General features: G+C 42.8%; 1 protein-coding gene across 2 annotated transcripts in view; it reads right to left on the bottom strand.

The window, feature by feature from the left end:
• Window positions 1-443: 443 nt before the first annotated feature.
• The window catches only part of KIF26A (kinesin family member 26A), a 99,661-nt gene continuing 88,351 nt past the window's right edge, over window positions 444-11,753 (bottom strand). The window contains exons 11-16 of one of the 2 annotated variants that reach the window (XM_052783337.1): window positions 11,130-11,292; window positions 7,185-10,569; window positions 3,486-3,676; window positions 3,009-3,029; window positions 2,456-2,606; window positions 444-1,915 (exon numbers count right to left, since the gene is read on the bottom strand). In XM_052783337.1, coding sequence (XP_052639297.1) covers window positions 1,740-1,915; window positions 2,456-2,606; window positions 3,009-3,029; window positions 3,486-3,676; window positions 7,185-10,569; window positions 11,130-11,292 — 4,087 coding nt within the window. In that variant the 3' untranslated portion in view covers window positions 444-1,739. The remainder of the gene's footprint in view (window positions 1,916-2,455; window positions 2,607-3,008; window positions 3,030-3,485; window positions 3,677-7,184; window positions 10,570-11,129; window positions 11,293-11,753) is intronic. The other variant, XM_052783338.1, reaches the window with a different exon arrangement.

Genomic DNA, 11,753 nt, shown 5'->3' with positions numbered 1-11,753 from the left:
CACTGGAAGATGAGGACCAGGCACAGCTACTGTCTAACCAGAGAGCAAACACAGCAGTGTCAGAGAGAAATGAATGTAGTCGTTTGCTGTGATGGACCTACAGGGCCCAGGGCTTGATTTCAGTTCCTAAAGTTTTCTTTTGTTTTTAGACCCATTTTTAATTGCTTTGTCTCATCAGGGAAAACAAGTATGTGAGCCGCAGGTCTTTGTTCTGTAAACTATGAAGTGCTAAGAGAATTTAAGTATTATCATCGCTATTTATTTTACCCCTTGGTGTTTTGTCTCTCGCTCCCTATTGGTTTCTGATGACTAATGTCAAAACTCTGTTCCCAGTTATCTCTCTTGGGCAAAGAGGTAATATAATGTGACATTTAATGCAGTGTACCACAGGCCACCCGCTCTCTTCCAAACATTAAAATCACACACATAGCAAGAAGCAATCATAACAATAGATGTATCTTTTATTCACAGATAAAAACTGAAGCAAGCTGTTATAATACATATTTGTACAAAGGATTTGAAAAAACCATAAAAAGGAAGATGATTAGAAAATATGATCCATTATGAAATGTGGTATTACATACACTATTAAACCTTTTCAAAAGTATTTGTTTGGCAACAATTTATCAATAGTTTCCACACTTAAGTGGCCTCCTTCAAAAAAGCACAAATCTCATGCAGCATGTATAAACTTGATCCTGAGGGTTTGCCTTCCTTAGAAAAACTGTAAAAAGATATACTATTTGTCTTAAAAGTTCAAACTGCAAATGCTATATTTATAGTCAAAACTATATAAAAATATGGACCTAACTTAACATTTACAAAAACTTTTTGTTCCTTTTTTTTTGTTTGTTTTATGGTTTTGGTAATAAACATAATTCTCAATTCCTGCAGTCAGAGAGGAAAAAAGAAAACCAAAACAAACCACAGTGCCCTTTGTAGACTTCCTCACATTAAGTTTACAACTCCAAAAAGACCAGGTCTGTGATAAGTGAGGTTAGTAACCAAGGAAGTAGGTAAGCAGTTAATATATATCTATATATGTATATATAAAATGGAAAACAAACATTTATTTTGATCTGAAAAAGTAATAATACAAAACCTGAAGGTAAAACAATCATCTCAAAATGCCATAATACACCTTTTCAATAGATAAATGTTCATAAAAATATCTTGAACCCTAACCAAGAAAACAATTATAATACAATTTTAATTCTGCTACATAAAACAGCTTTTCTATGAAACAAGAAGGCAAGTTCAGGTATGAAAACATAATTTACTTATTGCTTTTGCTACAATGTTGTTTGTTTTTTACATATAGTCATAAATACACTATACAGTATAAAATATTTCGTAGGAATACATTTTGTGGTCTGCTTAGGTTTGCTGGCTTTAATTCTAGCACCAAATACAAAAATGAAAATCAAATTAATTTTAAAGGCACTTTCATTGTATGTTTGTTTGTAAATTAACATCTTGGTTTGTAATAAATTTCTTCGCTTCCCTCTGGTAGAAGCAATACTTGATCCTACTTTTATCTTTGTACAGTTCAGGTCACATTGAGGCACCAAATGATTTATGAACATTCCCATCCCTCAGCTGTTTCTTTCTGTTACAACGTTCATTGTTGCTTTTCAGTCTTCACCTTTCCTCCTTCACTTCCCAGCTACTTTATCTCTTTACTTCTTCATGTCGGACAATCCAGCTTCACTTCCTTCAGTCCCTTGAAAAACCTCTCTTCAAACCTCCACTTCCCTTACTCCATCTTGCGCATCTGTTATTCCAATATCAAAACACGTCACTATCATGATATGTGACTTGCACAGATTAACACACTGCTCCAGTTCCTCTGTCACTTGTTCCAGTGCCTCCAGGTACTCCTGTGACTCCTTATCGAGATCAGGATCCACTTCAACTGTCAGACAAAAAATTAGTAAGAGAAACAGCTCATAGCAAAACATTATTCTATCACAAGGGAGCCAATAATGTAGAGTACAATTTTATTTCTCTTGAACTAAGAAATTTTTTTCACTTTGTTCAGCAGATGCAAAACTCTCCTTGAGGCTCCAGTTAGGCACAGCGCACAGTCAGTGAACAAATCTCATGCCTCAGTTTCCCAGCTATAACATGGATATGGAAACATTTTTTTCCTTCTTTGGAAAGAAGGATAACAAAAGGTAATATAAATATTTAATATTAACAAGCATCACGGTGAGTCTCTGCATTGTTTTGATGTTCCCTTCTGGTTGGTTTGGAGGGGTTTCTTTGTTCATTTGTGGTACTACTCAGCACTGAACAAATACTTTATCACAGAAATACGAATGGAGTCACAGGGTATTTTACGGCTCAATTAGGCAAAATATCTTAGCAAGTGCTTAGCTTTTTCAGTGGGACTGCTCACATGCTGAAAATTTGTTACATGCTGATCATAATGCTGTTTTTGCAAAATACTTACAGTCTTCTTTCCACTTATTTGGATCCATCATCAACCTGCACTTTGTCTCTTCCAACTCTTCCTTCAAAAAGTCATGCTTTGCCTTTACTTCTCTGATTCGCTGCTGGCGCCTTTCTAGTATCTTCAGCTTGGTATGGAAATACATCAGACCCTTTTAAGACACAGAAGGACCATTTCATGAATTTGCCTGTTATGAGCTGACCTCCAACAGTTTGACACAAATTGCTCCCAGCTCATTACTTGTAAGAGTTAGCAGGTGGGTTGTTTTGTTTGGTTGTGGGGTTGGTGGTTTGGGGGGGGGTTGTGGGGTTTTTTTTATTTGAAGTTTACATTAATGGATTCTAATCTAGAGGAACAGCATGCTACATCACTCGAGCATTTGTTGCACTTCTCTGAATTAGCAGACATCTCTTAATACATTCTGAAATTACTACTGTTTGTACAGGGATTTTTTTTCAAGCAGTGCAAATGATAAACACAGCCTAATAATAACATTAGAGTTATAGTTAATCCTAAAACATATGGATTCTTATTTTCTTAAAAGCATTCCTACCTTCTCAACATCCTGGAAAGGCTATTATGAAAGAAATGGGAAAAAGGCATCAGAAGAATATAGAATTCTGGTCTCCAAAATAGAATTAGCTGAAGTGGTTTCCAATTACAAGTAAATTAAACTCAGTGTATCCCTGATTTAATAGAATCCTGTCATTTACATAAAGAGTTAATGACCCTATAGTTGAGGGAGCCTGTAAGGTTTCATCAGCCAGGCTAAGATTATAAAGTCTTCTCATAATGTATTCATTGGTAACTTCCATTTACACCATCAGTCATGTTAGACACAATTAATTTTAGACAGTAATCATTTTCATTTTCTGTGTTAGGGGTACCCCAACATATGAATTGTAAAATTAATAATTATAGTGCTTTAATTGCAATCAATTTTCTGAACACCATTCCGGCATTCAAGCAAGGACTCTGCCTGTATACTGTAATTTAAGTTGTCTACAGTTGTTGTAAAATATGTGCTGACCTCAGTTTCCTCTTGTCTGTGTCGCTGTAATCGTTCCACATCATCAATCTCATAAACTTTAATTTCAAATGGCTCTTTTAAAGTGCCTGGCAAAGGTGGTAGATCAACCCATTGGCCAGTGACGCTGGGTTTTCTTCCTAGGGAGGCAGCATCTGGTAACGGAGCAGGAATCAGTCTACGGCGCTGGAGGCCTAAAATACAGAAGACAAGCGTTCCTCAGACTGTAATAGACTGACAGACTGCAGAACTTACTGCAGTGAATTAAAGAAAGATCAAGGTTCTCAGGATACTTAGAAAGAAATGCTTTTCTTGATCTTTTCCTTTTAGTAAAATACCTTCAGGCTGCTAATTGAGTTACTGCCTTGACAAAGTATGTTTCACTTGGTTCACGAACAGGAGTAACAGCAGTTCTTCTCCCAAAGCAGACGTCTGAGCATCAGTTCTTTATTCTCTCCTTGCAAAAATATTTTGCCTGGATTAATTTTTCTTTGGTGGGCTACAATGGTATTCATTACCTTGCAAAGGCAATGAGATAGTAATTTCAAACCAATACTGATAATGGCAGATAAATCTGGAAATCTCCTGTTCCTGCAGTTAAAGCCAAGCAAGGGTATCTAAGATCCCTCTCATTGTATTACCTCTTTGCAAAGAGCAAACAGCTCTCTCCAGAACTACTACCGATGCTTTAAGGTGCTACATACCAGCAGTTTTCAATGACTTTGTGGAATTGGGAGGCACTCAAAAGGCAGCAAGCAACCAACCTGCAACTTAAGCCACCTCTAATGCTGAGGCCTATCACCACCCATTTGCACCAGCACTCAGAAGCTCAGAGCTTGACAAAACTCACCAATTCCTCAGCAGGAGGGCTCCCAGATTTACAGACAAACAGCATACTGCCACCTTGATGCATCTGCTAGGGCTCAAGTTTCATGAAGCAGAGACTGACTTATGTCCTTCAAAAATGCTGGTACTTTTGTACACAAGACTTGGCACTTTGGTGTCCAGCATGTTTTGCGATGATAAGTCTCTCTTCGTTCTCTAAAAGGCTGACCTTTACACTGCATGTGTCAAGGATGAGCACATGCATAGAGCTGGTCAGGCAATGTTAACAAGGCTGCAATCCAATCCCTAGGTGAATAGGACGGCTGAAGGCCACCAGAAACAAGCTGAAATGTCACATGGTAGCAGTAAGTATAAGCAGCTTTTGGGTGACTGGTAACAATAAATTTAGTGCCTAATTTCCTCCTCTTATTGAAAACCAACTCAGAGGTATGGAGTTTCTTATTTCTTCTGGTCTTACAAAAGGGAGCACATCAAACAGATGAGACAGTGCTGCTCAGAGGACAGTTCTCCCAAAATAACTTCTGGGCTGAGACCTCTACAGGAGAGTTAAATTCAAGTTAAGGCTGCCAGGTAAGCCCTGTCACAAACTTCAACATGAAATGGAGACAAAATCCCAGCAGGTACCCCCAAAGCAACACACCTCCATAGATACCTCGAGAGCTACCTGCTTTACATATTCTTAAGAAAAACATCCCTAATTCATAACTGCATCTTTGCTAATTTCTAAGTAACAAGAACAATCACAACAGGAATGTTTTGGAAAGGGGAAGACTTGATTCTACTTCTACAACACCTGTTCATCATTCTCACAACCCCTATTCATTTAGCCTGAATCACCACTATAGTCCTGCCTGCTGAAATCACCCGCTGTAACTCTGATCCTGTAACCACTCCGGTGACAACAGGATCCCTCTGAAGAGGACACAGAACAGATGCAGTCAAACACATATACTAAGCAGACAAACCTCCTATCCTTCCACTGTACCAGTCAGGGTCAACGTCATTTCTCCAAGGATGGAGTTAAAGGATAAGGGGACAAGGTTTCCAGTGACATATATGGGAGTAGGATCTGTCCTTAAATGCAGAGATGACATGACTCCAACACAGTTTGAAGCAATGTAAGCTACTCCAAGAATCTCTAACACTTTGCAAAGATTACAATATATTTTAGGCCAATAATGGCTCTGCACCAAATATTTCTTGTAAGAAATATTTCATGAACTTCCTAGGAAACCTCATTTCATGTATAAAACACATTATTGCCTTGAAGTCTACAGCACTCCAAAAAAGTAATACATAATTTACTGATATAGAGCAATTTCAATTGCAAAAAGAAATAGTTTGTCATTTTTAAAGACCTTATAAGCATTTCCTGGGGCAAAAACAAATACAAATCTATCAGTGGGTAATGCCTTCTCAATATGTGTGCAACTTATACAGCTGTTAATATTGATTTGTAGGAAAGGTTTAAGAGGTTGATACGCTATGGAAAGAGAACTGCAGCAAATGTTGCACCAAGTTTACAAAATGATTTATCACCTGCTGAAGCAACTCAGTTGCTTTGACCAGAAAGCACCATGAGATCTACATCAGTTTAACTCCCTTGGTTTTACTGCCAGAATCAAGCATCATGGGTGTCTACAGGGACTGCAATAATTACCGCTTTCCAACCAAAAGCTCAGATTCAGTGCACTGCTGATATTAGTTCCTACTATATTTCCCACAGTCAGTATGCTTAGGTTGCTGAATGAGGCTGCTGGTCATTAGCTACATGGCACTGACTGCCACCGATTCTTTACGATACTACAGGACTTCAACGTAGATCAGTAAAAATTAATATTGTAATAGCAGTCATGTGAGCCTGATTTTGAAGCTGGCTACAACTAGGGGCACTTACATGAGCACCACTTGCGAAAGCAATAAGGAAAGGCAGTGGAGAGCAGGAAGGGGACCTGGCTTTCATACGCCCACCTTTGCATGGCGTGGTTGAACATGTCTGCCTTGGCACAGTACGTGAGCCAGAGCTGCCTCTTCTGAGCAACTCCCCCAGTCGATTTCCTATTGCTTATAGTAACCGCAAGTACACTCTAAAATTTCTTCATAAAAACACTGTTACGGTGCAATACAATAATTTTGCAATTAGCTGGTACCATTAACGTAAGAGTCGTCGCACCTTACGTATGCACCCTACTGCTCTGCCCCTAAGCCTTACCTTTGGGTAATCTAATGCACATTCAGCAATCCTCATTAATTCACAAACATTATTCTCCCCTCCAGGCCTATTCCCTTGTTTCCAAACTACAGTCCCAGCCCATCTCTGAAATTCCCTCACAAACACCTGGCAGCAGAGCTGCTCCTCTCCTCGCTGCTCTTCTCTCACCAGCCTTCCCTGATACTCACTTGATCCTCACAAAAGCTCATCAGTGCCCACCCAGCCCCCTCACTCTTCCCACCCCACCCGTAACACCCTCCTATTTTGGGCCGCCCTGGTGCCGCACTCGCTGCCGACCCTGCTGAGGGAGGAAGGAACGTCCTCCTGTCTGCCGGCAGCCATCTGCTGCCTCCTCCCTCACAAGGAGGCTGCCGGCGCCCGAGGGCACCCGGCACCTCTCCTGCCCTCTCCGCCACAGCACCTGTGTCACACCTGCAGCTTTGAAGTGAAATAAATGACAAGTAGCTGCTGCAACAGCCATACGCATGCACACGCAAGCGCATGCAGGCAGTCCACCTCCCCGCTTTGAGCTTCCCCCAAACCTCCTCTCCCTCCGCTGTCAGAGATGCCATGAAAACCCCCCATCCTCAGGGACTCAGTGGAGCACCAGTGGACACGTGGCCACCTTCCCCTTCACTTCTTACCTGTTGATCGCTTCTTGGGGGACTTGAGGCTTCTCATCCGGCCTGGCGATGACATCCCGCTTTCGCTCATGGAGTCGTGCGCCGAGGAGGCGCTGCCGGTGGCCTCACTGTCCCGAATCATGCTCTCGTAGCCGCTGCTGCCCCCGCTGTGGTAAAACAGAGCTGTCCTCCCCATGGCCGGCGGCAGCTCCCCACTTAGGACGCTGCTGTTGTCACTGCCGTGCCCACTGCTGTACCGCTGAGGCCTCCGGGGTGCCGTTATCTTGCTGTATGGTGATGGCAGCACCGGGATTTGCGACTTCTTGTCGCTGAGGTTAATGCCGCTGTCGTTGCCGCTGTCGGAGTCAGTGGAGCCTCGGAAGTGGCCCACCTTGGCAGAGCCCCCTGACACCAGCTCGTTCACGCGGCTGTTGGCCGCCCTCATGGCCTGCTTGGTCCCCATGATGGTCCCTCGGCCAGGTTTGCCACTGACAGGCTGCACAGAGCGGGGAGCCGCCTTCCCGCCGGGGGCCATGCCAGAGCCCTTCCCTGTGGGCTGCGTCAGGGACTTCACAGAGGAACTGAGAGACTTTGACCCGCTGGCGGAGAGGCCCCGGTTTTTATTCCCATTCACTTGCACCTTCTGGTTAGCTGTGGGTTTTGCCTGACTGTTTTTACCAGGTGCAGGGGTGGTGAAAGGTGGTGGTAAACCCACACCGGAGGCAACAGGGGGGACGCCCAGCCTGGGGACGGAGCGCCCTGCCCGGCTGTTGCTGGCACTCCCATTCTCCCTCGCCACGCTTGCTTTGGATCCGACCGACGTCAGGCTGTCACACCTCTCCAGGGACATGTGGCTCCCGTAACGGTGCACGGCTTCACTCTTCGATGCCTTCACCTTTAAGCTGGATGTCATCTTGGGCAAAGAGTGGTCACCCTTCAGGTTCATTTTGCTGCTGGCACTTTCGCTGAAGTAAGACCCAGCTTTCAACCGCAAATCTGCTTCATCTTCAGCCTTTGGTGTGGCAGCTCTGGCAAAGTCCAGGCCAGAGGCTTTTCCCCCACCATTACCCAGACCAACAGGTTTCTGCTCCAGGCTCGATTTGCGTACAGGAGGTGTTGGAGGTGTTGGCCCACCTGGCCTGGGCAACATGGTTGACTTCTGTGGTGCGCTCTTCTTCCCCAGTGACGATTTCAAGCTTCCAGTGGCCAAGGGAGCATCCGAATTCCCTCGGGTCACGGCCTCCGACAAAGTACTGTTAGCATGCGACACTGGCATCACTCCCAGTGTAGTGGCTCCTCTCTTCAGCTGTGGCATCTTCATCGCAACTTCTGACTTCTTTGCTGCTCCGCTGGAGGATTTGCAGGCCATTTCGCAACCATCCACAACCCTCTGCGAACATGCGAGCATAGTCTGTGACTTCGTTGGCCTGGACGCTGCGCCAAAATACTGGGCAGCTTTTCCTGGCTGCTTCTCAGTACCAAACGCGTGAGATTTTGGAGACAGCAGTGAGTCTGCAGGTTTTGCCTCCAACTGATAATCGGTGCGCAACAGCCAGGGATCTTCAAATATACCATGTGGATTCTGCAGGTCTTTATAACTGAGGACAGTATTATTGTGGATTGGAGATGAGGTAGTTTTTGTTTTCCTAGGAAGACTAGAATGTATTGTTTCTATCACAGGCGTATCGCGAGAATTACTAAATTTTATTTTTATGGGCTGATCAGTGACACAAAAAGCACTTTTTATCTGAGATGCTTTGGTAGTTTCAGAGGTTTGAGGGCTTTTGCTGATGCCTGAGGAGAGCTTGCTGGAACTCAAGCTCTCACTCTCCAGTTCAGAGAAGCAAAATCCACTGTCGTTCAGAGCACTCTTCAGGGGGACAGATAAATGGGATGAATCCAAGTTGAAGGGTTCCTCGGACTTATTACAGCCGTAAGATGACTGTGCGACAAAACTGTCACTAGACTGGGCTCCATCACTTTCAATTGTACATATGCTGACTTCACTAAGCCACGAACTGATGGAGGAACGTCTGCTACTGGTAAAGGGATCCTTAGCAAAGGGCACAACAATATCAATATTTACACCAGTAGAAGTCTCCTGTGAGGTATAAGCATCAAACTCATCATTTATGCTGCTGATAATACTGACCGGCCTCGAACCCGATGCAAGGGCCTGAAGGGAGCAGTCGCTGTTAAAGCTAATGATACTGGAAGGTCTTCCATTATCCATAATCCCGCTAATGGATAGTTCTTCCACCACAGTGAAAACAAGCTCATCCTCTCCATTCAGCTCAACAGGCTGCTGCAAAGTCACTGTGGTGGTTAGTATATCCCGATCAAAACATTTCCCTCTGAACGCTGACCTGAAGCTGTGTACCTCTATCGCACCTGACTGATTCTGGGCATTGCTACCAACCAGGAATGTGCTTCCTATGGGGTTTTGCTCAGGTTTGTTTCCCATCTGCTTGCTCATTCCCACAGGAGGAGTCCGAACTGCGTTGGTATTGTCCAGCTCCAAATTCTCAGCTTTGGAGCTCTGTACATGCTCTTTCTGCTGTGGAGGTGGTGGTGCTGGACTTGGCAAGGGTCTCTTCACGTACAAGGGCTTTTCCTTAATGACACATTCAGCTGTGCCCTTATTCTGCTCCAGATTCCTTGAAGGGCTACACCTTGAGGACTGCAGGGGATCGGTGATTGTCTCTCTCTCTCCCTCCAGTATCGAGTCCATTATTTTGTTGTCAGCTCTGCTCTGCAGCTTGGAAAGCTCTGTTTTCAAGTGAGGTGTGCTCTTTTCATGACAATTGCCACTGCCACCCCTCGGTGCAACAGCCTGGAAAGGAAGGTTATGTCCTTTCTTGGGAGATGCAGTTTCTTGTGGAATTGGTTTCTTAAATCCTCCAGAAGGAGAAGATATTTTTTCCTTTATCAGCTTAGACTGTGCATTTTCTGTACCTCCAGCGACTGGACTACAATTGGACACAACAGAGATTTCTCCACAAGCAAATTTGATGGGTTCCTCACTTCCATCAATGCACTCTAACCTTTCTTGCAGTTCAGCAAAAGTGTTGCATTTAAAATGGTCCTTGTCAGAACTCCTACCAATAGCAGAATTGTCTTTACTTCTCTTCTTGTTTAGGGATGGGATTATTGGAACAAACTCTGGAGGACCTTCATTATCTGTCAATTCCCTGTCAGACAAAGCTGCACCATTGGGACCAACATAGATGACAGTATCACAAGACTGTTCACTGCTGGAGGAATAATCAGGATCACTAGATATACTCAGGACAGGAAGGTCAGGGTCAAGGGCAACAGTTCGCGGGTGGAACGGTCGCAAATGGGGCGGCCTTCGGACATGTCCTTCTTCACATGAACTCTCTCCTCCTGATGAGCTGGATGCATACTGAAAATGATCAATAAGGGGAAAGTTATTAATACTAATTGATATGTAAGTATATATATATGTACATATAATTGGTTAAAAGGTCAGGTTTGCTATATACTCTGTGCTTCGTATATACTATCACAACTAGATCTAGTGGAAAAATGTTGGAGTGTGAATCAAAATAACAAGGTCATGCCACATAGATTTTACTGTACTAGGAGTAATATAACAATCACACCTTTTCAGATAATTTCCATTCAATATCATGCATTGTCTTTCTCTTCAACAGTTTTCTGTTCCTTCCTTATTGTTTTTTATGAATACAAATAGGACCTTTTGAGATAGTTCCACATATAAGCAAAGAAAGAATACGTGTTTGGAACAAAAAGAAGGGAATTTCAGGATTAAGGATTGGGGGCGGGATGATGGCTCAGTGCCAAGTCATTTGTCAGTTCCTCTCCTGAGCTTTTATGCATTTTGTATTACTTCTTACCACTGAGAAATCCCATGTTCCCCCACCGAGAGGTTAGGAAAACTCATTTTCAAATGAATTAATTTCTGCTTGTTTGTGAACCAACCTTGGATTTCTTCTTTCTCATTCGGTGGATTCGTGATGCAAGCTGAATGGTGGTGAGAGTTTCTGCATAATTGGCTGGGGAGTCAGAAATATGCGCAATCATAGTAGTTCTGCAGTTGATGTTCCCAAGTGATTCCCTCAACAACATTGTCAACTTGTTGTCCCTGTTTAACAAATGAGAACGCTAGGATGGTTTAAAGAAATCACAATCTTGTTTTGCAGATTTTTACACCACAAGCTGTGCTTTCACTCTCATAGGATATATGCATGTATGGTACATGTAGATAAGAAATATGCTATTATCTGACCACACTTAAAATGTGTCTATAATGTACACATACCAAAGATACCAATATTTTAATTATTTATGTCCCTGTGCATTTGCAGTATGATAAGTAATTTTATTTGTTACTTAGACCATTGTAAAACAATTGATTGATAACTAGTTTAGTTATTTCAGGTTTAACTCATATTACCCAAAAAGCTCATGAGTGCTGTATTTTCAGCTGAGCAGACTTAGCACCTGGATAGCTAAGCTCTGTGAGCTCTATGCAAACAATTTTGATAATAAGAAAAAGATAAGTCAACAGAAATGGTAAGAAATCTCTAAACAAATATAACAATG

This window comes from Harpia harpyja, chromosome 3, assembly GCF_026419915.1.
Source record: "Harpia harpyja isolate bHarHar1 chromosome 3, bHarHar1 primary haplotype, whole genome shotgun sequence".
NCBI lineage: Eukaryota > Metazoa > Chordata > Aves > Accipitriformes > Accipitridae > Harpia > Harpia harpyja.
This window is presented reverse-complemented; position numbering and strand designations above follow the sequence as displayed.